Raw genomic sequence first — 25,746 nt, 5'->3', positions numbered from 1 at the left:
CCCCTGCTGAACTCCTGAGGGTCTTGCTGTGGACAAGAGCACTCTGACAGCCCAAAGGGATCAGCCAACAAGGCCCCTGAGTGAGTGTGCCCTCATTTATAATGCAGCCAGCTGAGGAGTGCTGCATTTCCAGCAGCAATCAGAGGAGGATAGGCTCTGGTACAAGTGCTGCATAGGAGGGCACAGCAGCACAGCCAGGGGCTCAGTGAGCCCAACAGAGCTCAGCCATGCTCCTGCTGCAGCCCAGACTCACCAAACACCAATACCCAGAGCTCCACAGTGCTCCTGAGCAAACTCCCAGGAATTAGGAAGCTGGTGTGAAGCACCAGGGGCACTCAGCCCAGCTCTACACTCAAACTGACAAGAAGAGGGCAGATCTGCACACTGTACATCCCAAAACGATGGGCAAGAGAAGTGGCAGGTCACAGAGAGTGATGGAGGAGATTTTCCAAAAAGAAATTTACTTGGTTTTGAATTATCCTGAATACTGCAATTTATACCAGCTGCTGGTTATACCAGCTGGGATCACCTGAGCTCTGGAGCAAGATGCTTGCCCATGCCCTTACTTCAGATTTTTGGCATAATACAGGTCAGACTGTAGACCTTTTATGCTTTATTTAAGCTTTTATTAAAATTTTATTTTCCAGTGACAGGTTTACAAACATTGAGACAGTTTTGTTACAACAAATAAACAATTAACTAAATATTTAGAGCTCACATGGCCACTGTCTTTCCTTCCTGCTGATGCCACACATTAATAATAATACATTTATCTACACATTGCACATTTTTTTCTATATAAGTGACAGAACTAGTCAGAAAACTCCTGCACCAACCCCCTTTTCCACTTTTGATGTTCCTAGTTACCTTTAGTTTCTGTCTTGGCTCTTTTCCATATTACATGTGAGTCACTGACACCTCTGTGGTCTTCAGAGAAAAAACCTTCTGAGATGACAGGGAAGAGACAGAATCAATTTAAATACCCCAGCTTACAGAAATCTGTGCAGCCAGGTAGCAACAGTGATGCAGGAAGCACCAAGAGTGCAGCCCAAGGAGCCTGAACTGCACAGCACATCAGAGCTGCAAGCATCAGCACAGACATCAGCCTGGAGAGTTTTCATTACCTTCCCCTGACATTGCACCTCTGAGTCATCCCTCTAATGTATGGCACAAAAAGGTCATATATTACAGCTGCCTTCCTTGACATGTTTCAAATGGGTTCATGATTAAACAAGGAGACTAGTCTAAAAGTTTCCAGGTGCACTTTCCTATTTTCTTAGATAATGGTCTATTTCCAGCAGGAGCGTGACAGTCTGGAAAAGGCAGGGAATTACTTAGCCAGGCTTGGTTACAAACCCAGCAGCTCCTTCCACCAGCAGCTCCCAGCCCCACAGGGACAGCACAGCCCCAGCACTCACCCCACAAACCTGCTGGCACCTCTCACAACTCACACCTTCCCCAGAGAGGTTCTTCACCATTCCCAAGAGCATAAATAGGTTTGTTCAAACACAAACATGCATATAGGTAGGTATTATACCAAACTAATATTTAGAAAGGCTGAACTATTTCCCTTAAGAAAAGCTGGAAGTGACTTAAAAATCTGTCACCTCAACCCTCTGAACTGTTGTTTGTTTTTTTAAATCCACTTCAAGCCCAGTGACTCAAGGATGGCTTTGGGAACATCATGAGGAGGAATGCACCTTCCTGTAAAGTAACTTGCCACAGGTTTCTCCCACCTTTAGTCATGGCAAGCCCCAGGTTCCCCATGATGGTGACAGTGAAATGCTGCCTCCCCTGCAGCTGAAAGCCTGAGCCCAGGGAGGAGCTCAGGGCAAAGAGCCTCCACTCACACAGGAACATGCTCAGACTGTAAGAAAAGCCTGTCCTGATCTAGCAGTGCAAAACCCTTGGGACAGCTGGTCAAAGACATGTAAACAGGATATTCTAATTTTGCCTTCTCTACCTTTGGGAAACAGCAGCACTAAGTGCTGTAGATGTGGGCTCATTTCCTGCCTGGGAATTCAACTGGGAGGAGAAGCAAAAGTTAGAAAATCAACACACTGCCCATGTGTTCAAGCTCCCCAAGGCAGACCTGAGATGAGCAGGGGACTGTTCCAGGCTCCTGCCTGCAATGACTCCTGCAAGAGGGCAACTCTGAGCTTCCCACCATGAGCTCCATTCGCACCTTTAGGGCTCCCCCAGCACCCCCAGACCTGCTGAGGTGTAGAGGTCTCCCTCTGACTGACACTCAACTTCCAACACCTGAGTAAATCCAGCCTTACAGCTCTTAGTAACATAGAAAAGGATGCCCCACAGTGCAAAGTCCTGATAGTAAACTTCATCTTGGCAGGATTTCTGCTAGGTCAGGTATCTCCTGTCTGGACTGCTTTGACTTTTTGCTGGATCAGGTATTGTCAGTCCTGGATCAGGTAACAGTCTGCTCTCCAGCAGCTGGAATGAGTTCCAGGGTATGTGATCTATCCAGTTAATTCGACACAAATGTGAACACACACTTGATCCACATCCAAACAGTATCAATGAATGATCCAGAAATGCACAAATATTACACTCAGGACCATCCCTCTCCCCTACTTTGACCTAGATTTTCATCTTGACATGAAACAGGAGCAAAGTGGGTATTAAAGGGTAGAAATTGGGGGAATAAAAAAAAAAAAAACAAAAAACAAACCCATAGAGCTAGTTTTCTCTGATTAAATAGGTGTGAAATGGATATGGTTAACACCCAGCTAAGAAGCACATGTTAAATCTGCTTATGCCCTCAGTTATGAGCTCTCTGCCAGAGAGTGACACACCAACAGCCAGAGCTGGCAGACTGTCTAAAATCACACCATTTTTGCCACCCACCTTTTCTGTTCTTGCAGACAGAGCAGTGGCACAAGTGCCTGGCTGCTCTGCAAAACCTGGGCACTGAGGGAGGAATGCCCAAGACACAGAAGGCAGCCCCTGCCCCTTCCTGCACCAGGGTTTTGGCATCATCTGCTCTTTTCACAACCAGCAGCCAAAGCTGTGGCCCACCAGCCCTGCAGAGAAACCTGCAGAGCTAAGCTGCTGCTGCTAAAGGACACTCCAAGTCCTGCAAGAGCACTTGGCACTGAGATGCAAACAAGGAAACACCCCTGGCCTCAATGGCTCCTGTCAAAGGGCAATTTGCTCGAGGGGGAAAGGATTTCTCCTTGCTAGTGATCCCTGTGCACAGTGCTGGCAGAGCCTGGTCACAGAAGAGCTGCCACCAGCCACACACCACAGGAGCCCAGAGCTGCACTGGGTGCCTGCCCACACTCACCCTCCTCACACTCCCAGACCAGCACAGGCATCCTCTTCTCAGCATGATTTTTGGAAGATGGACTCTCTCATAACTGGGTGCCAGCCTCAAGTCAAAGGGAAGAACAAGACGCAAGATGCTCTTCTCTCCCACTCCTGACACCTCACCACCCAAACATCTCTTATTCAGTAACTCATCAGCTCCACCACCCACAGTCATAAGACAGCAAAGGAGTCCTGGCTAAATTTCTAGCAACTCTCAGAGAAATGTAACTAAAGCAGAGTTGAAGAGCAAACTCCCCTGGTATAATTATTTTTTAAAAATCTTTCTAGAAACAGCAAAAATTACCTCCTCAGGAGCTGCATAACCAGGGAAAGAGTGAGCAGATAGAAAAGGGTTAGGAGGGTGATTTTTCACTTTGTTAGTTACAGCAAACATCTCCAAATAAATATGACCTTATTAATTTCATCATTTCGAACCTCCCTTCTCCATTTTGAAAGGTTACATGAAGTGATGAAATGTTAGTTAATTTATGTGTTAGAGGACTGGCTGAAAAACAGCAGAAACCTATAATCTTTCCATAATTATAAGTCAACACTTAACTGATATGAGAAGCCTCTATTCATAGCCACTAAAAGGAGCATTCATTCCTCTTTACATCACCCCTTTACTATTAGGTCTTGATGCAATTTTCAACAGCAGGTGAAACCACTAAAAATTGGAATCAAGTGTGAGAAATTTTCCTCTATCTGGTTTTAATTAAAACACTCAGCAAAGCAGAGAAGTGATAAAGAGAGGCAACCCCTTCCACCTCAGCTGCTGCCTGTGCATCCATCCTTGGAGAGCCCTTGGAAACCCCATGTGCAAGGATCGTGACAAAAGCAATATGATCATTCACATCACACAGTTCATAATCTATGTGGGAGTTGTTTGGTGCCCTTTCAGGTGCCAGGGGATGCACCTGAGAAGTGGGCACTGGAGGGGCTCTCTTTGGGAATCCTGGATGAGACCTGAGCTCCCCACAGGCTCCCATCTCACAGAGACACCTGGGCACAGCTGGAGTGTCCCACAGCAGCAGCTGACACACCCAGCCCCTGCTTCAGACTCAGCTGTTGTGCTGGGCCAAGCTCAGCACACAGGACATGCAGCTCCAGTGTCCCCATGATCCAGGGCAGGCAGCCTGAACTGCAGCTCAAGCTGCTGTTGGCTGCCTTTGCCAAACACACACCCTGGAGCCCAGAGGGCCTTTCTGCAGAGCTGCTTCCAGTGGGCTCCCAGCACTGGGGGAGGCTGTGGCTCCCCAGGCCTGGGACTTGGCTTTTCCTGTCTTGAATCTCATGAGGCTCCCAATGCTGCATTTCTGCAGCCTGCCAGGTCTTGCTGAGCACCACCACATCCATCCAGTCCACTGAGCAGAATTCATGGTGGTGCAACCCACAGCCTGGCTACAGGGGTGCTCTGTCCATCAGCCTGGTCATTAATGAACATGTCAAACACTGCTGGCTCTAGCAGGGGTTTCTGAGGTGCACCACTTGTGAGTGGCTCCAGCTCAGCCTCATCCTGCTGGTCACACCTGAGCTCAGTTTTCAGTCCATCTCACAGTCTGTACTGCCCCAGCTTGCCCAGAGGGATGTCATGGGTGACAGCAGCAACAGCTTTACTGGTGCTGAGGTCAAGCACTGCTCTCCCCTAATCCCCCAAGCTTTTCATCACAGAAGGCAAACCCAGCACCCCTGCTCCATGTTTTCCCTGCTTTCCTTTCTCTCCATATCTGCAGAAACACTTCTTGACTTCCCTGTCTTCCACCGGGGCCAGCTCCAGACAAGCCCTGGGTCTCCTGATAGTGCCCCCAGGTCACCTGTCCCTGCTTCCACCTCATATATGACACAAATCCTTTCCAATTCTTCCTTCAGAACCCCTGCAGGCCTCTTGCCGTTTTCTGCATGTCAGGATGGACCATTCCTGAACCTGGAGCCTGCAAGCCTTGAAAAACAAACCAGTTTTTCTGACTCCTTTTCACTTCTCCCTACCTACTTTAGACCTACTGTAAGTCAGTAAAATACAGAATTTATATATTGAATATTCAAAGTCTGTCCAGTCTACAGAAATGCTCTCCCCTATTGTAGAACTGGCAGAGACTGAACTTCAGCTTCCAAGTAAATCTCACCCTGTCTGAATTCACAGCAAAATAACATGGCTAAGTACAGAGCTACCTGTGAATATTTACACATTAAATGACTACTTAAAGATTTAACTCCCCACTGGATTCTCTTTGGACTTAAAAATAAGCATAAATGCATTTCTGAGTCTGACCTTTGATCAAAACATTCAAGATCAGTGTGTAAATCACTCAGTTGGGATTTTTCTTTCTCGTGTTAAGTCACTGCAGCACAACCTAATGGAAACATTCTGTTAATTGCACAAAAGCCCTTTTGGAATCTCTCCTTTCACTGTATTCACCAAGAAATAGATTACTCAATTGGAAAAAAAAAAAACAAAAAAACAACAAAGCTACTACAACACAACCCACAAAACTTATATTTTGAAAACTAGCTAAAATAATTAGTTCAGTTGTTGGGGCTTTTAAAATTCATTTCTGCTTAAAAAAAAAAAAAAATACTAGAGCCTTTGTCTGCAGATGAATGTAACCTCTTCTGTAATTATATCCATGAAAATAAGGGCAGCTTTTACCAAATCAATGATGAAACTCTCTACTGTGCTTTCTCTGCAAGGTTAAGAGGGAAGTACAGAGCTGGGACAGAGCTGGTGCCTGCACATCCCTTGCTTCTCCCACTGGTGCCTTTGACAGATGAAGGATGTAATAATTTCTCCAGATGAGCTAATTGTCCCTCTTAGAGAAGGAATCATTGTTGATCCTCAGTTAAAGCAGACTGTACTTCACTCCAGTACCAGCCACAAAACGTCTTCTCTGGTTGTCTCCCACCACAGCAGGAGAGATGTTTCTTCAAGCAAAGCAGGAAAAAAAACAACAAAAAAAACCAACAAACCCTAAGAGATCACTGAGAATGTTGTTCCCCATTGGTTTTCAGCTGGTGGAGCTTTATCCTGCAGTGGAGTCAGAGGCAGGCTGGCAGGAATGTGCAAGGGGGAGCAAGCATCCCTCCCCCTGTCCTTCCCTGAGCCAGCAGCACAGGGCTGGGTGCTGGGGACGAGCTGAGCTCCCTGCCCTGCTCCTGACATTGACCTTGAGTAGTCTTTCTTAGTTTAGACCCCAAGACAACACTGATTTCATTGACCTAAGTCAACTGCTTGGTGAGAAACTGCAAGCTGCATGGTCCAAAGAATTCAAACAGCAATGGATTTGCAGGTTTATTGGACACATTTTGGCTGGAAGTGTTCCAGCAGGAAACAATGCATGCAGAACTGAGCCTGCAGCAGCAGTACATCCAGCTCCCAGATCTTCCTTAGAACAGGAATTCATGTCCACTTTTCAGGGAGATTTTTTACTTGTTGTCACCTGGGTGTGCAGCTCTCTCCACTCTCATTCTCTCTCTGCATTCTGGTTGCACTCCCTGTCAAACTTACAGCATGTTCAAGCAAAACTGAAGTCATGACCTAACATCCCCTCACTGTGCCTCTATAATTTGGTTCCCTGGTCAAAATGAAAATGGCTCAAATTAAAAACAAAGTGAATTTAGACCACTTTCAGCCCAGTCTGGGTACTGGCAGTTCTGGACCAACAGACATTAATTACCTTGAAATGGCAAAATCCCAGAAAACACTTAGGGGGATGCAAATACACATGCATAAGCTTCCTAATAAAAGTGAAATAATGTATTTCTCAGAAAATTAAGCAAATATTACAATGTATCTGCCAGAACTCTCAGCAGCCTCCCCTTTTTTTTTAAACAATGTTCTCCCTTGTCTTTTCACATTGTATGGGAACATGAAGTTAGAATGTCCCCAAATGCACACACTGGTGAACACCTGGAGCAGGGCTAGAAACTCCCCATGCAGGCATTGACCCAACTGGGAACAGAGGAGCTCCAAGTCAATGCTCATTATTCAAGGGGTACTATGTCAGAAAAACAAATTCCTTCCCCCCAATCCTGAAATGCACTTTTTCTCTGACCCTACAATAATCTAACACCAGCTTTCCCAATTCTGCCAGTCCAACCAAGCAAAACACCCAGCAATTTCAAAGGAAGTTGTGCCACAAAGGAGTCCAGGGTTTGTCCTTCAGCTCAGGAACGTGGGGGTTTTGTTTTGTGGGTTCACTTTTCCTCCTTTGAGGAGCTACAGAAGTAAATCAGACTGAGATGTGGTGTCCAGCCAGAGCCAGGTCACCACACAGGTTTGAGCTGCTCCCTGCTCCTGCCACCCCCATGGGAATTCAGACAAAGCCCCTGGAGGTGGGAATCAAGGAAAAGAGGGAAAAGCAGAGCTTCACACACTTGGCACAGCAGGAAGATGATTTGCAAGTCTGCACTTGGCACAACTTCAGAGTGTTTTCTTTGGGGTAGCCTCTGTGGATCTCCTCTTTCTGGGCTGGATTCCCCCCAGGTGGGAAAGAGGGGCTGAGAAAGCCTTTTCCAAAAAGATCACCACTTGCTCTTACTCAGCATTCAAGGCTGTTTCAGCCTAACCCCCGCTCTTTTTGCATCCTTTTAATAGGTCAGGGAGGTTTTTTGGGTTTGCTTTTTTTAAAAGGTGTGGTCTGGCACTCCAGTCATTCTACCCCACATGGAATTGCCCCAGTGCTCTCAGGCAATGTGGGATTTGGTGAGTGGATTGCCACATCTGCACTCTGCCAGAAACTCCTGCAAGGGGCAAACCTCATCCATGCTGCATCACTCAAAGCCCAAACCTGCCTGGATTTGAGTCCTTCCCTCCTCCAAACTGGGCAGTGACCAACTGCAGGTGCTGCTGCAGCACTCTCCATGAACAGGCAACACCTCCAGCACTGCCACTCTCACCACCCTCACACAGGCATGCCTCCCTCAAAACCAACTCACAGAAACACTGGGAGATTCTCTCCCCAGGCAAAGCAAAATAAACTTTTTTCTAATAGTTTGTGAAGCAGCATCTGAGTGCAGCACCTGGTGACTGCCAAGAGTGCATAAAAAGACATTAAGTAAGAATAGGTAGGACCTATTATTTTGCAGAAAAAACAAACCCCAAAACAACAACAACAAAAAAAACTAAAACAAAAACCAAACAAACAAACAAAACAAAAGGCAACTAAAGAAAGAAAATGGGAAGAGCCCTCAGTCACTCAGCACAGGCAGCACCAGGGTGATCTCCAGAACCACCTGCAGCTCATGTGCATCACCCTCTCTGTGCCTGTAGCTGTACATCCCCTCCAGCTCTGGATTCCTTTAAGGACCCTGCTCTGGGCAGAAGGGAACAAGGAGAAGAAAAGCAGAGGATACACAACTCTGGACACAGCCTCCATCCATCCCACCACATCTTCCAGCCCATCCTGAGAGAGGAGCAATCTGGGGACTCTGTGCCCAGAAGTGACTTTGCAGGAGCTGAAAGAGGTCACGGGACAGAGGTCACAGCTCTGTCCCACACCACTAGCTGCACCTGCTCATGGTCACCAATTCCCTGAAATTGTGATACTGGTATTTACCTCCCAAAACACCAGGCTCCCAGGGAAGCAGCACATGGCTTACACAGCCCCAGCACAGAGCAGAGATGCACATGGCCATTCCAAACCTGGAAATGTTGAGCTTTCTGTGCTTTCTGGCACTGACCCCCTGGAGAACACTACTTCTGACCTGAGCCCTTGGAGAAGCTTCCAAATTTGGGTGATGATGTTAAAATCATGGGTGTGTAGTTAAAGATGTATCAGGTCCCAGGAGATTAGTTATTGGGTCACAGGTATAAATAATATAGGTGTTAATTCTCTACTGGACTGTTTAGCTTTAAAAGACCTTGATAAGATTTAATAAACAACCAAGCCTGAACATGAGAAAATTCATCTCCTTCATGTTTTTAATGCTAACTCTGAATGAATACAAAAAAAAAAAAAAATTTAAAAAAGCCACTAATTAAGTGGTGCAGATAGCACCATTACAAGTTTCCAACAGAGCAAGTGCATCACTGCAGCTCTGCAGGGCTGCACTGCCAAGGGCCAGCCCTGCCCCAGCCAGGAACAGGTACAAGCCAAGAGACTTTCCAAGACAACCAGCTACTGACCTACACTTCAAAAAAATTACATGCTTATTTCTGAAACCAGCTCCAAATATGGACCCTAACACACTTGATTGCTGTGCAGGTCTGTTTTCTATTGAGTGTGTAGATTTGGGAAACATGACTTTGATTAAAAACGGGCAACCCACCAATTGCAGGGAATTTTCACATAACTGCCTGGCAAAAACAAACAAACAAAAAAAAAAGAGCTGCAACAGTTATTGCCATTCATCAAAACTTCTGCCTTGTTCCCTGAGGAATTGCCTGTTTGCCCCACCTACACCTGAGAATGCACCTACAGCTGGGACCAGAGCAAGGTTACACAAGCTGAGGAGCAAATGCACAGAGAAACACTGAGAACCCAAGATTATACCAAATCACAGCTCTTTCCATAGTTGTTTTGTCTTAGCTGTTATTGCACTCCAGTGTCTTTTGCTTCTTCCCTTTTTCTTTAAGGAAAACCAAAAAATCAGCATTCCCTTTGAAGCAGCACAGTTGTGGAGGGATGGAAAGAGTGCCAGAGCATTCCCAGGCAGTGGGGCTGATCCTGCTGCATTTCATGCTGGTGACAGGAGCAGGCAGGGCAGCAGAGAGCAGCACATGGCCAGGATAACACACTTGTGTGAGCAGGGCAACCACAGGAGACTGACAGAGTTTATTCACTATCCCCTTGCTCAGAAACACTGTCAGTGACTGCTTTCCAGTTATTCCATATTTGACTCACACAAATGGATTTAGCAGGAATTTCACACCAGCAGAACGCAGAAAACCAAGATCCTGCTCTAACTCTGATGCTGCTGAAGGTGATCTCACATCCACAAGGCCAAGAAAGCAGAACCAGCCCCAGCAGAAGAGCCCTTGGCTGGCTCAGCTCAGCCAAGTCCAAATTTATCACAGTCACTACCAGACTTCTCCCTCTGGTTAGAAATCCCTTCCCACCAAAGGTTTCCAATACACACACACACACAGGAGCCTCAAATTCCTGGCATTAGAATTTGGGGCACCCATGAGCTGTGTGCCAGCAGCACCTGACCCAGGCAGGGCCAGCACAGAGGGAGGCTGAGAAAGAGCAGCAGGACCCAGCCCAGCCCAGCAGCTTCACCCTGCACCCCTGGGGATGAGCTCAGCACAGGGGAAACTCTGTGCCATGACCATCAACAAAAGGGTATTTCCCATGCCTGGGAGAGGCCACAGGCTCTCCACAGACCACAGGAAATATGATCCAAGCCAGCTGAGGCATCTAAACATGTACAACTGTCAAACTGCATTTAGGAATGGCTTTTTGTTTCTCTTTATTTTAACTTTGAAATTTTCTCATTTTTTCAACTGGCCACATTAAAGGGAGAAAACATCTTGTTTTCTCTTTCCAGGAGTTCTGAGGTGTCAGCAGTGAAACAGTTCACCAAAGAAATAAATGTTTGGATGGCTGGGAAACAATGAAAGTCCCCAGCAGCTCTTCCACAACAGTTATCTACTTTCCCAAAAAACTATAAATACATTCTGAACTGAAACAAGCAGCCAAATTCTTAAAAGAGCAATATTACACATGAGACATGACCTCTTGTAACCTATTAAATATCTCCTGGTTGTCCATTTGCTCCACTCCCTATTTCATGACAGCCTCTGATATTAACACTCTTTACACTTGCACTTTTCCCCACATCCCCAAACACACACACATTAATCCCAAACCATTTCACTGCTGCTACCTGCAATTAAAGATTGGAGTTGGGGGAGATGACAAAGTATTTGTGCTGCTATTCCAACCCAAACATAGCCCTCTTTCAAAGTGCCTTGGTTTCAGCAGTTTGAAACCAGACAGAAACACCAATTTAGTGTAGTGGTTTAGATTTGCTAATTTTACTTTTTGCTGTGATGTAGAATTAGGAGTAACAAGTAAGGCAGGCCTAAAAATTAAAGGGCATAAAGAAAACCTTCTTACCTTCTTCTAAATACTAATTAATATAAAACTAGCATACAAAGTCACTTGATTTCTCACCTCTGGCACCTGAGGAACTCAGTTCTCTGCTGGGTGGCTCAGCCCCCAAAGCCCATCAGGGCTCAGCCCTGCTGGGCAGCACCAATCCCCCCAGCCCAAGATGGATTTTTGGCCAGGCAGAGCTGCAGCAGGAGGATGGGACAGTGGCTCTTGTGCCCCATCCCAGCCAAGCAGGGGCTCAAACCCCACTGCCTGCAGCTTTTCATGCAAAGCCTGCAATAAGAACTCTCCCAGCATCTCAGATTTGGAGATAGGTGTCACTGGCAATAAATCCCCAGCTGAGTCCCCCTGTGCAAACCCTTCCACCTTGATGTGCACAGTAGTTCTCAGCTGAGCACTAAATGGGTGTTTGTGCTCTGGGGGCTGGGGCTTTTTCCTTAATGACTCATAGGCTTTTTCTTAAAGGTTTGCTGGAATGCATAAATGTGACATTAGGGATTTAGTAAAAATTGCTCCAAAAAACAAGGAATGAGGTTTCAGACAACGTGAAATACTCCAGCTGGAGGAGATGCATGACTTGCTTGGCCACTTTTTGTGCACAGTCTCAGCACAGTAACAAGCAAGGCTATGCTGACAGGGAGCTAAAACAACCCAGTGAGGTTAATAAGAAAAGAACACATGCCACAGAATGGAACTATCCACTCCAATATAGAAAAACAGAAAATCCACTTCCAGAGATGGCACCCACACAGGCACACTGAAAAATCACATTGAAAAATCCAGCTAAACACCACATTTATTGGTTGATCATTAGCACATTTGTTAATTTTGTTCAGAGCTGAGGGCTAATAAGGCAGCAGGAATGCTGCTGCCAGCCTCAGGAGCTGCCACAGCCCTGGAGCAGCTCCTAGCAATGCCACATCACAGCCCCAGGTACCATGAACCTTCCAGGCAGCTGAACACAAAGGGAACCTTTCCAAGCTCCTGAGAAACCTTTCATGCACATCCCTGAGTCCCATCCTTCTGCTGCTGCAGTTCTGCTGATTTCACACATCCCCATCCCTGTCACAGAGCAGGCACTTTGTCCAGGATAGGCACAAAAATCATTATACTCCAAGACACTCAGCTTCTCCAGCCACAGAACATGAAATTACTTTGGACACAACCAACCAGACTCTGCCAATCTGCTGTGAAGTGCTGTTCTGAGATATTTGGGACATATGATGTAGGTAGAAAGCCAACCCTGGAGCTCATTAAATGTTTGCATAAATGTTCTTAATTTAGTAAAAACATTTGGCTTATCACTGCTAGTCTATTTTCTTTCCATTGCTGAACAATCCTATTATATACCTGAAAATTACTTTGCCAAGTTTGGGGTGTTTTTATAATACTCATTTTAGCATTTTTAAAAAATAATCACTTTAGGATTAGGCAAATTCTCTTCCTTTGGGAGAGTTTTCTAAGCACCCAATATCCACACAGCTAAGAGACATTTACATCCTAATTTATAAACTGTGGATGTTAAGGATTTCAGCCTAGACCTGCTGCCATGAAGTCATCACAAACTTGAACTATTTACACATTTTAGATGTAAAAACAATACAACTTCAGGGATGTGTTCCACTGAAAAAAATCAGCTTAAAGCAAATTATAAAAACAGCTCCTTTGACAGTTACCTGTTCCTTCACAGCAGGGTATTTCTATTCTATTCTCATTTCTATTCTGCCAACCACAGTGTCCACTGAACCCAGTAAAGTCATTAAATTGGGATTTCCTCCCAGTACACACACCATGTATGACCTTCCAGTGAGTGACTGCACCTCAAATGGGACAATCACACCCAAAAATCTGTGTGGAAGATCCAGCACAGAGGTGAGACAGAACTGCCAATACAAGTTCAGCTCTGCCTCAGAACCATTTTTGACTTTCAGCCCTGCTTAGGATGTGTCCCTGACCCACCTGGGAGAGCAGAGCTGACTGGGTTGGGGTATTTTTGGGGTGAGGGGCTGGGCAAACCTCTGCACTGGAACCCACCTCGGTGCCTCTAACCAAACACCTGGCAGCTCTTTGGAAGAATGTTTTCTTTCTTTCCCTTTTGCAATGCAGTGCTTTTACAACAGAGTAAAAGCACAGGCAATAAAAAGAAACAAAAAAAACAAAACATCTGCAATGAAACAATTCCCCATCCACAGTCAAGTGCCATGCAATTGAAGGTAAGAAAAGGTTTGTCCCCGTTCATAACACAGTCTTCTGTCCATCCAAATTCCCATTTCATGTTAATTACACATGCTACATCTATCTAGTATATGTTTATATTAGTATAAAATGTATTATTTTATAATAAAACCAGACATATCCCACAGCTCTCCCTTGCTGTTCCTACATCACTTCCCAACTTCAAGCAGAGTCATAAGGATGTGCAAGGCCAGCAGGGACTGCAAGAAGCCATCTCAGGAACGTCCCTCACAGCACATTTCATACCACAGACTCCTCTATCCCAGCTCTGCAGACTTGTGTTATCCTGTGTTTTTTTCATGTCAATCCCTTCCACCATCTCTCCCCCCCACTTTCCCACTCCTTCCTCCCTTTGGGTGATGCCCCAGTTGCAGAGTTTATCACTCTTTGCCATGATTTCCTTGCCCCATTCAGGGGACAGGCTGCTGGCAGTCCTGAGCCACCAGGATGCTGCACAGGTACCCCAGCAGCTCCCCCTGAGCACATACCTCCCCTGCCTGGCCCCTTGATGAGGCTTTCCTGCTCTTTGGAGAGGGGTCAGAGAAGCCTGACCACTCTCAGATTGGTTTCAGCAATGCATTTCCCAGCTGTAATAGGGAGATTGGAAAAGAACAGCACTCTGAGATGCTTGAGCACTTCAGGAGACCCCACCATGTCAGTTCATTTCTGCTTAACTGTTTGCCTATCAAAGGTAATTTTTTCCCCAGGACAGCTTCAACTGCAAATGCTGAAGGACAACAGCTGTCAACCAACACTGAATGACTTTCTAAGCCCAGCAAAAGAGAAATATAAAGTAATTAGCAGACAATAAATCTTTGCTTATCCCCCTACAAACAATACAATTTATTAAACACTACCTCTACTTTGATGGCAACAGGGAAGATGTAATATTTCACAAAGAAACCTTCAGGAACTCCTAAGACTGAAAACAACTGCATAGCAAATCTCTCAAGTGTTCAGGTCACCAACTGCAAGCTCACCTAAATTTCCCTCCAATTTCATCTCCATGCAATACAGGTTTTAGAGACTCACCACATTACCTGTTTTAATTTTGATCTCACTGGCATAAACACCCTTCCATCACATCAACCTGCACACACAGAACAAGCACAAACACACAGCTCTGAATTCATATTGCAGGGCTCAATCCAGATTTACAGGGATGTCTATGCAGATGGGGCCTGGATGGGTCTAGAATTTATTTCTTCCCTTCACCTGGACTTCCATCCCCTCACCTACCAGGCCAAGGGCTTTTCAACACCATGTTACCAGCACTGTTTCTTGGTGGTGCTCCAAGGAACATGTGCTGGTACTGCTGAATGGCTTTCTGGAAAAAGACAGAGCTCTCCAAAGTCAAGGCTCCTCACCAGGGTAGGCACAGGCTGTGCTAGACTCAGACAGCATTACTGACAGAATCCAGACTTGTGGCTCATTCTGAGCCATCATGCTGCCCCTGGCAGAGCTCCTTCAGTCCCCAGGAACTGAGATCCCTGCTTTTTCCTGCAGGGTGAAGGTGATGCCCGTGGAAGGCAGGAGCTCTGTGACAGGGTCACTTGTTCCCACTGAGCAGCACCACACATGGTGTGAGCTCACTCTGCTCTGCATCTCAGGGTGACCCAGGTGAGGGGAAGGCAGAGATGGGGAAAAGCACCTTCCCAAAGGGCACTGCCTGCACAAGGGGAGCTGAAGGACAGCAGCAGAGCTGCAGACTTGTCTCTCTGGACCTTGCACAGGCAGGGACCTGCACCCCACACCTCCCCAGGATCAGGTGCCTCTGGCAGAGGACAAGGTGACAATTAAGTCACTGCTTGTGCTGGCTTCCAGCACCAGGCTGAGCAGAGCCCTTGCTGGGGATGGCTGGAGCACAGCAGGGCTGCCAGCAGGGTGTGGGTGCTGCCTGCACCCCTCCAGCCTCCCCCCTGCCAGTGCTGGCAGCACACAGACCTGCTGCAGAAGCAGCAGCCACATCCAGCTGCCAGCATGCACCTCTCCCTGCCTGCAGCTGGCAAGCCATGGGCTCACAGTCAGCCTCACAAGGATGCATGGCTGGGGTGGGTGTGCCAAAACACAACTTCAACCTCACACTTTTTCTCAACACCTAGACAGCAGACTGGAGTATTCTGCAGAGAAAACAGAATTTAAGACAGTGCCTGAGCTCATGACTTTCCAACACCCACAAATGTCCTGCTGACACCTAGGGATGAACATTCAATTTAAAAAACATTTCTGAAACAACTTTCACCTCACCTTATACCAACATTCAGGTCAAAAGAGTTATGAAAATGAGTGAAAGTACTTTCTACTACCTCACTTCTCAGCATCTGTCACTAAACCAAGCACATTTGCTAAACTGCCAGTACCTTGACAGGGGGTCTCAGGGGGTTAAGGAGGAGTAGTTTTGGGTAGGGAATGCACAGGAAGCAGCTCAAGGGAACAAAGTCTCACAGCTTTACCCAGTTCAGCTGCTACCAAAGGAAGAGTCTCAGCTTCCTGGAGCCCTGCACTTCTCCCCTATGTGTATTTTTCTGCCCCAGACCACAGGTCCCTCCTGAAGCAGAGCAGGGATGTGTGAGAGCAGCCTTGGGAGAACACTCACACAAACTGAGCCACAGCCAGGGCAGAGCTGCTCCTCCTCCAAGCAGAGCTGGCCTGTCCCTTGACCTCAGTTTCAAAATAGTACACTGCTCAATTTTTAATTTTACTGGGAATGTGGGAAGGGAGACAACATGATGACAGGACACAGAGCACAGTAAATACCTGGTGTCCTCATATCAGCATTTACTCATTAGGCAGTCAAGCTCACCTAATTAAGAAGCAGTAAAGCATCTCTTCTGTTCCCTCTACCTTGCTGGACCTGTTGGCTCAACACTTCTGCTCTCCACAGGCACCAAAGAGCACTCACCACTGCCTCTGGAGTGTGCCAGACACCAGTGCTAGCTAAGCAGACACTGCACAGCTGCAGCATGTACAAACTGCAATTAAAATCAGTGTATTTTCCTTGTTTCTTTTTATTAACTCGTTTAAGACATTCTCAAGCAAGTCAAACTAAAAACAGACTTCTCCCTATTTTTCTGACCAACAGCCTGTGCTCAGCCCTGCCAGCCTCTCATGCACTGGCTCAGCCAAAACTCAGCATTCACCCAGATGGATCATCTGAACCAAAAACGTGGGATCAAATCCACCAGGTTTCATCAAACCTTCAACAACTCACAGAAATCAGCTTTCTCTTTCAAAGCACCCCAGATTTCTGGGTTTCATGTTCTTCCAGGGTAGAAGTCACAGCAGTGGTCCTTCGTGCCACCCCAGCAGCCCAGAGTCTTCCCAGGCACAGGCTCCCTGCTCATCCTGCATCTCCTGAGGTTTGCTGCAGCACCTCACTGTGGAGCACTCCTGCTAGCAGGGGCACCTGCAATTACCAAGCTCTGATAAAAAAGAAAATCTATCCAACACGGATTCCTCACATTTGCTTCTGGAGCCCCTGATCACACACCCAGTGTTCCCAGGCCTCTGGAAACACCTCCCAGAGGCTCAGCACAGATAACTTGTTTCTTACTCTTAATTTTACTGTTCAGTCTCTCACTGTACACCATGGAAACGTTAAAGGTAACATTTCCTGCGGTTCCTGTGCTACAAGCCCCATGCAGCTCCTGCACATCTGGGAAGGGAAGCAGAACTGCCCCCAGCAGGATCCCTCAGCTGCTGAGAGCATCTGCCAGGTGCCAACACTGCACCGGGTGATCCATCAGCTTCTTATCACGCCAGACGGATGAAGGAAGGCAGCAAGCACTGCGTTCAGCCTCCTTTGTGAGGGCACAAAAGCCGGCAGAACCGTGCCGCTGCAGTTTCCAGCAAGGTTTACCCGGCAGAGAGGTGCTGCTCACCCAGCTACCCCAGTGACTGACCCAGGTCTCTGTCCGGACAATGACGGCGGCCCCGCAGCACCTTCCCTCTCTGCAGCGCACACCAGTGCTGCGCCAAATCACTGAGCCCGGCCATTGAACGGACCGACATCCCACACGCTGCATCCCCAGTGGAGAGCGCCGGGCAGCCTCTCCACACAAAGCACGGGGACAGCCATTCCCCACGGCCCTGGGCTGGGCTGGCCATCCACACCCTCACCTCCGCAGCCTCTGCTCCCTGCTCTGGCATCGCCCGGGAGCCCCCGCTCGCTCTGAGCTCTCCCCGCTCCCCAGCGCTGCCCGGGCCCGGCTCACCCCGCTCCCCAGAACAGCCACGGCAGGACTCGCACTCTCCAAGATCAGCTCCCACAGGTGCCTTTAGCCTTTGCCATCCCGTACAAAGTAAGAAAGACAGGGCAGCCTAATCCTAACTAAAGCACGTGCACTCATCCTCATTTCAATAAGTCACTCTTCCATAACGATAGCAAGAATTGGGATGACCAACAGGCAGATTTAACCTCAAGCAAGGGCTCCTCTCCTGCACACTCCCCTCTGGTCCCAGGGATGTCCCTTGTGCTGAGCAGAGCGTGAGAGGCCTCGGGGGCAGGAACAATGCTGGGCTCCCACAGGTACTGTGAACTAGCACAAAGATTTAATTGAGCGAGCCTATAAGAACTGCTCCACCAGCCACACTCATCTACAAAAGTTACCACAGACTGAGAGCAGGATGGCAAACACCACAGCCCCCGGGATCTGGAGGTTAGCAGAGAAGTTTCAGCAGCCCGTGAGGAAGGGAGACAAACGAGAGTCGCTGTAAGCCCGACTGCACAAAGAGCTCTCGCCACACTTCACACAAATCTCCCATCCGCACGTGGAAAGGGAAGCATCGCACACCCCGGCAAAGCGCGTTAGGAAGAGACGGGAGAGAGTTCACATACCGGGAGTGAACTATGGTGCAAGCACTTCGAACACCAGATTGTCTGTGGCCATGTGAGACTCCGGCAGGCACCTGGTCCAGAGCAGCCCCGGGCACGGCACACCCGCCTTCTCTGCCTCGGCAGCCCCGCACACCGCCGCCCTCCAGCCGCCCGCTCCCCCCGCCCCACTCACCGAAGTACTCCTTCTTCATGTGCATCTCCAGCTCCTTCTCCAGCTCCAGCGTCAGCGCCTCCAGCCGCCTCTCCGCCTGGCTGGGGCCGCTCTCCCGGCACGGCGTCACCTGGTACGGGAGCTTGAATTTGGGCGCCGGAGCGGAGCCTTTGGTCGGGCTGTAGGCGTAGGGGGGCGGCTCGGGGGCGCCGGCCGGGTGCTGCTGCTCGTGCCGCGGCGGGGACTGGGCATGGATGCGGTGGTACACGTCCGCCAGCTCGGGCACGGCGCCGTCCTCCGGCAGGCCGGGCCCCAGCAGCGACGAGCGGGGCGAGGGCAGCTGCAGCTCGGGGTAGGCGCTCATGGAGCCGCGGGAGCTCCGCGAGCTCTGGCTGGAGATGCTGGAGCGCGGGCTGACCACGGCGGGCCCGGCCGAGCCGCGGCCCTCGGGGCCGCAGAGGCTGGAGCGGGGGCTGGCCAGGGCGAGTCCGGCGCCGCCCGCCCCCTCGGGCTCGGCGCTGCCCGGCGGGCCGTACCTGCAGTCCGAGTAGCTGGAGCGGGGGCTGGCGGTGCACGAGTACTGGCTGGCGGTGCTGGAGCGGGGGCTGGCGTGGCGCTGGTCGTAGCCCATGCTAATGCCGCTGGTGCGGTTGCTGCTGGGCTTGCTGCCGCCGCCGTCGTAGCCGGTGAGGCTGGCGCGAGGGCTGGAGTGTTTGCTGGTGTCGCTGGCCGTGCTGGCGTAGCTGGAGCGGGGGCTGAGGGCGGCTCCGTCGTACTGCACCAGGCTGGCGCGGGGGCTGCCGAACTTGTCCTGCCCGGGCACCACCAGGCTGGAGCGGGGACTGGAGAACTTCTCGTAGGGCAGCGCGGCCGCGCCGCCCAGGCTGGAGCGCGGGCTGGAGAACTTGCCGTGCTCGGCGGCGGGGCCCGGCGGGGCGGCGGCCAGGCTGGCCCGCGGGCTGGCGGCGCCCAGCTTGCCGTCCGGGCCGCCGGCCGCCCGCCCGCCGCCCTTGGCCACGTAGCCTCCCTCGTAGGCGCTGCCCGCGGCGTAGCGGTAGCCCTCGGCCGAGTAGCGCTTGCCCTTGTCGGTGAAGCCGCTGTAGCAGGGCAGCGCCACCTCGGAGCGGGTGCACAGCCCCTCCTCGCAGCACGGCGGGCCCGCGGGCGGCTCGGCGGCGGCGCGGCCGTTGTGGCGGAGCGGGGCGGCTTTGCCGCAGGGGGCGGCGGCGGGGAAGCCTTCGGCGGGCGGCGGCGCGGCGGTGCCGTTCATCTTCCGGCCCCGCTGCTCCGCCGTCATGTGGGCGGCGATGACCCGCTTGGTCTCCTCCAGGTCGGGGTGCAGCGCCAGGTCCCGGCGGCCGCCCCGGCCGTACGGACCCTCCGGGCAGGGCTCGTACAGGGACAGGTCCTCCATGAACTTGGTGGCCTTCAGTGCCATGTCCTCCTCGTACTTCTCCATGCTCGGCCGGAGCCCGGCGGCGCGGGGCGGGGGAGGGCGGTGAACTCTCCGCGAAAGCGCAGCCCGGAGCGGAGAAAAAGAAGAGAGGGATGAAAAATCCAGAAAAATAAAAATCCCAAAAAAGACTTTTTAAAAAAAAATCCCCAAATCCGGCAACACAAAAAGCACCCCAAAAGAAAGCCCCTTGCCGCGGTCCTGGCGGGGCAGCGGCGGGACGCGGCTCCTGGTCCGGAGAGCGGCGAGGCGGCGGCCGGGCTCGGGGCGGTCACCCGGGCGGCATCCCGCGCCGGGCGCTGGGCTCGGGGCGGCCGGGCTGCCCGGCGGAGCGCGGCCGGCGCAGACGAGGCGCCCCTGTGTCACTTTCCAGCCTTAAATAAGTTGCTCGGTCCAGTCAATGGCGCGCTGCGCGGAGGAATTTGCGCTCGGCGGGTCCCGGCCCCCGCCGCCCCCGGCGGCCGCCCCGCGGCGGGGCCCGGCTCTCCCGCACCCCCGGGCGGGGGCGAGGGCGGCGGCCGGCCCGGAGGGGCTCTGCGGCGCGGCCAGCGCGGCGCGGGGCGCGGCGAGCCAGGGACTCCTTTGTGTGGGGCAGGAATGCGAGGAAGGAGACTGGGCGCTGCGTCCCGCTGGAATGTAGTTAATGCCGGAGCCAAACAATGATTTTCCCCGAGTCAGTCAGGGAGAGGGCGGCCGCGGCGCTGCTCGGCGGCGGGGTCTGCGGCTCTCTGCTCGGCTGGGGCCGGCCGAGCCCGACCCGGGGCCGGCGGTGGGGCTGTCACCGCGCCGGGGTCCCCGCGGGGGCTCGGGGAGCGCGCACGGAGCGCTCGGGGTCCCGGCCCGGGGGCTCCGCCGCTCCTCGCTGGAGCTCTCCGGCAGCACGGGAGGGGAACGAACGGCTCTGCGCCCCACAAACACCGGCAGCGCTGCGGGGGCCGCGGGTCGGGAGCGGCCCCGCACCTGTGCGGAGTCCCCGGAGCTGGCCAGGTGCCGCCGCTGAAAGGACTTGTGTTTGTAGCGCGGCAGCTGAGGCTTGTTGCCAGTTATTTATTAAGCCTTAAAAAAAAAAAAAAAAAAAAAAAAAAAAAGGCGGGGGGGGGGGAGCGCTAAGACATATGATAAACATATTGTGGCCTAAAGCAATCTGTGAGCTGACGGGAGTGTAAAAAAGCAGCTACTGTGTGTGTGACTGCAAGAGTTTCATCTGTTGATCGGTGACGAGCACCCCGGCGCCGCTTGCTATTTACATCTGTATGCTCACGGGAAAGAGTGTCAGAAAACAACAACCCCTCAAAAGGGCAACTGAACCAAGACCCCCAGTACTAATCCATAGTCTACCATTTTATTGGTTTGTTTGTTTGTTTTTTTGGGTTTTTTTTTTTTTTGAAATTGAGCTGCAGCTCCCTGACAATCATTTGCATTGATCGCAGAAATGCTGTCAAAGCCCTAACAACAGGTATCTGATGGGTGTCCTTACACTGCTGGGTACAGAGCACCCCGTGAGGGGAGAAATATGGCTCAGGTTTGAGCTATAGGCACTCTGCTGTGTCAAGAACATTTTATTCTGTTATCCGACCTAATTAAATATTAAAAGTAACTGTGAACTTAAAAATGTCCCCAGCAGTGGAGGGCAATTGATTGGCAATCTGTTTCCTTGTGTGTACAGGGGTGGTAGGAAAAAAAAAATACAACAAACCATGCAAATGTGAAGAGCAAGACCTGAAAAACAAATCTGTTAGGCATGATAGAGGTAATCCATGTCCATGTGGACAGACACAAGCAAACACCACAATTCTTGGGGGTCAATAACTCTTTTCTATGTCCATGACTTTCAATACACTTTTTGCCCATCTCTTAAACCAGCTGTTAGCACGTGTGGTACTTTGGAACAAGTTACATTTCAGCCCGCAGGTGTGTGATGGTTGAAGGCACCTTTGCAGCCGTGTGTCCTGGTGCAATCCCTCACTGCTCCTGCTGGGCACCAGCAGCAAACTCTGCCCAGCAAACGTGCCCTGGCTGTGAGGAGATCAAACAGCAGCTCAAGTCCCCGTACCATTCAAGCCACAGACTCTGGTAAATTGTCAGCACAGACACAAACTGCTGTCAGCCACATCACATGGACACATCCCTTCCAAGAACAAAGAGAGGTTCCTCCCACCGAGCACATGGGGGCCACCTTTAACTTGAGGCTACATCTGCCCTGCCTGGGATGAAATTTGTTTGTGGCAGTGGGCATCTCATGGCCTGCTGTCCTCAAGTGCACTGCTGCAAAGCTCTTTGAATCATTCCAGGGGCCTGTACAAGGCTGCTCTCTCTGTTACTGACTTAGCACCACGTAGCATCAGTTTTTGTAAGGTGGAGAAGTTCATGGACAGCTTGGAAGGTTGGTCCATCAGAGCACATGCCAAGAAAACATACTCTGTTTTAAGGGTGTCTTGTTTTGCTTTGGTTTTGTTGTTTGTTTGCGGGTTTTTGTGTATGTTTGTTTGTTTGTTTTATTTAACATTACAACATCAGATAGCTTTATTATGAATCTGTCAGACTGGGTAGGACATGCTGAGAAGCTCTGCCTGTGTGCTCATGCAAGGAAGCATTTTGGGCAGGTATCCTTGCAGCAGGAACTGCAGAGCTGAAGCCAGAGCTTACACTTACAGCAACAGTGTCCTTCTGTAGCTCTGTCCTTCTGAGCCACAAATCCTGCCTTGCTCTGCCTTTTGAGGCTGCTCAGTTCTGTGCTGCTTCTGCTGCCAGCAGGTTTCTGCACTAAGTATTGGTACAGCAGTCATGAAAACATGGGCTTTGTTGGATATGAACTCATGGCTAAGGAAACAGCCTGTTTCAGTAAGCAGTGTGGATCAAATGGTAAAAATCACTTCTACTTGATAAGTAAATTCTGATACTGTGTTTCATCTGAGCTCTGCTGCAGTGTTCCACACATGAAGAAGTTCACATTTATCCACAGCCCAGGTGTGGGCCATACAGGTGGGATAAATACTCCTGCAGTGGTACACAGCACACACAACACTGCTGCCCTGCTCACAGAGGACCATCTGTATGTACCAGGCTGTGCAAACAAAGAGAGTGGAGTTAAAGCTACTGTTTCTGCACTAAGTAGCCCCATCATTCTCCTCACTGTTAGATACATGAAAATCCAAACCCCTGGGTAGTTACAGTTTGACAATCTTGGTGTGGTTTTCTCCCGACCTAATTTTCAGAATACTTGCTTAATTGTAACAACCAGCAGTAACATGTATATACTGCAAAAAGACTGACACTTCTGGACCTAAGAGCACAACAGCTGTGGGAGTGTTATTAAAGCAGAACTTTATTTTACGGTTTGGTGTGGTTATCCTTATGCCTGACTTTAAGTTATCTCAGTAAATCAGATATTAAGGAAGGCCAGCTGTTCTGTTAAATAAACTCCATTGTCTGAGACTTAAAGGGAGCAGAATAGGCAGGTGGAGTTATTGATGTGTGAGTATCAGCTGGCTGGGCCCCCCAGGCAGAGCACTGCTGCTCCTGGTGATGGCCAGTGGCTACCAGGGAGCCCAGCCCGAGCCAGCAGCCAGGCTGCTCTGCCGGGCTTTGCCTCCCCAAGCTGCAAACACTTTATTGTCAGCAAGGCAGGGAATCTGTCAGTGCAACAACTCCCCGTGGAAACTTTAGCTCGGGTGAAGACAATGGCAAAACCCCCATGACTTGTGTTGTGGTGTGTGTGTTATATCAGACCTGACACAGTGCAGGAGAGAGTTCTTTGTCTCACTTCATCAGCTGAACAATTCAAAGCTGCTCTGCAGATTTGCCTACTGAACTGGATGCTACCTGCTTTTTTGTAATTTATTTCTTTGTCTCCAGCATTAAGAAATTAATGAAATTACACCTTGACATCCACAAGGTAACTGTTTTCCACTTTTAAAATTGATCAGTTTCTTGGTAGGGAACATAAATGATTTTTCTTTTATCTCTGGTCTGTTTTAAGCCTGAGGGAAATAAAAAAAACAAACCCAAACCCAAACAAACACAAAACCCCCAAAAAATTTTGTGAAATTAATTCGAAAATTATACTAAGAAGTGTTTATATTTTGGGATGGGAGACTGAAGCTTTGATTTTCTTTAAAGTGGTAGCTGTATTGGGTTTCTGTTGCTTTGTTTTGCATATTTGCATATGTTAATTTGTGTTGTAATACTTTTAAGTATAAGCAAAACTTTTGGAATATGAAGTTTGGATATTAGTATGTATTTGGACTTGGGTGATTTGTTTGCAAATCACTCTGTTCTGACCTGTTTTTTAAAATTCTCAGTTGATCTCAGTTGATCACAGCTTCTAAAAATTGCAGTTCTAGAGTGTGTTTTAGGGCACCATCTTCTGGCAGACAGCACACACTGTATTTGAATGGCTGCCCTCGCTAGGCACAACTATTTAAAATATTTCTGACTAACACCACTCTGCAGGCTTTCAGGTCATTTCTCATTCTAAATCTGCAATAAAACACTATTTAACATTTTTTACATTCTTCTTATTCACTGCAACTGCAGCTATTCACTGTGCTGCACAAACACAACTTGGGACAGACCCTGTAAAATTCCAGTCACAACAGGAGCTTTGTGAACGTGCTGGGGTAGATAGACAACATCTGTCCAAGCACTTATGATTAATGCACCATATATGTATCTTATTTCTTTTATAGCTTCATCTTCCACTTCTCTTCCATATTTCAGATAATCACATTTCTGTCCAGCGAGGTTTATGGGCTCACACTCTGGAGGCTGCACAGGGCACTGGCCATAATTGCTTGTACTCACAGGACACAGTCACTGTATATTCCAATGCAATTGGAATATTCCAATGTAGTTAGCAAACACTACATTTGCATAAATCCATCATTTACTTGGTCAGCTCAGTTAGCACTGCACCCACCTAGTACTTTTAAGGAGGTCTGAAGTTATACAGCTTCTGGTTTCAGAGACTTGGGAGGAGCTATAATTTCTCTTGATATGATAAAATGGAAGTCCTGATTATAACACTGCAAATCCTGATCCAGCAAAGGAATCAGAGAGCATTAGTGCACTGAACAAAGAACAGAAACACTGCATGAGGGTCAGGCTGCCAGACACATGGCCCCTCTGCTCTGGTGGTGAAAAGTATGAGCCTGACTGTATGTGCCTCTCCATAGCCATTAAAGAAATGAGGCAGGCTACCAGCACTGACCTCCTGACCTGGAAACACAACACACTTCAGCTGGATCATTTCAGAAGGAAGAGGACACTGGTTTGTTGAGAACACCAGTTACATTTACATTTTGTTGTATTTTAAAAGTATTATAGAGGTACCACTTGTTAACTGGAAACAATGAACAAATGTGCAAGGATAGAGCTGTTCTGTAAGTGTAACTAATGAAGTCTGGTCTCTGTATTCTGCATCCTCTGCACTCTCCAGCTTGTATCTCCTCTCCAAATCCCCAGTAATGCTGCAGCCCAGTGAGCCCTGTGTCCCACAAAGCTCTAACCCTGCACTTACCCACAGTAAAGGTGTTAGTCCCACACCTCCAAAGCCAAAGTGCTGCCACAGAAACCTCAGGGGGTCTGTCTCTTCTCCAGCATGGCAGGGTTGGAAATGCTTAACGTTTGCAAGTGTCTTCAAGTGCTGCTGAAAAGAACTGGCAGGGCAATTCCATCAGTATCTTCTCTT

At 49.3% G+C, this 25,746-nt stretch overlaps 1 protein-coding gene across 1 annotated transcript in view; it reads right to left on the bottom strand.

Annotated features, from left to right (window-relative positions):
- WTIP (WT1 interacting protein) overlaps positions 1 to 20,767 on the bottom strand; it is an 82,195-nt gene extending 61,428 nt beyond the window's left edge. Inside the window, exon 1 of the mRNA XM_079316203.1 lies at positions 18,626 to 20,767. Coding sequence (XP_079172329.1) covers positions 18,626 to 20,063 — 1,438 coding nt within the window. The 5' untranslated portion in view covers positions 20,064 to 20,767. The remainder of the gene's footprint in view (positions 1 to 18,625) is intronic.
- Positions 20,768 to 25,746: the final 4,979 nt, after the last annotated feature.

This window comes from Erithacus rubecula, assembly GCF_903797595.1.
Source record: "Erithacus rubecula genome assembly, chromosome: 12".
Classification (NCBI taxonomy): Eukaryota; Metazoa; Chordata; class Aves; order Passeriformes; family Muscicapidae; genus Erithacus; species Erithacus rubecula.
The sequence above is the reverse complement of the archived record's forward strand: the minus strand, read 5'-3'. Positions and strand labels throughout refer to the sequence as shown.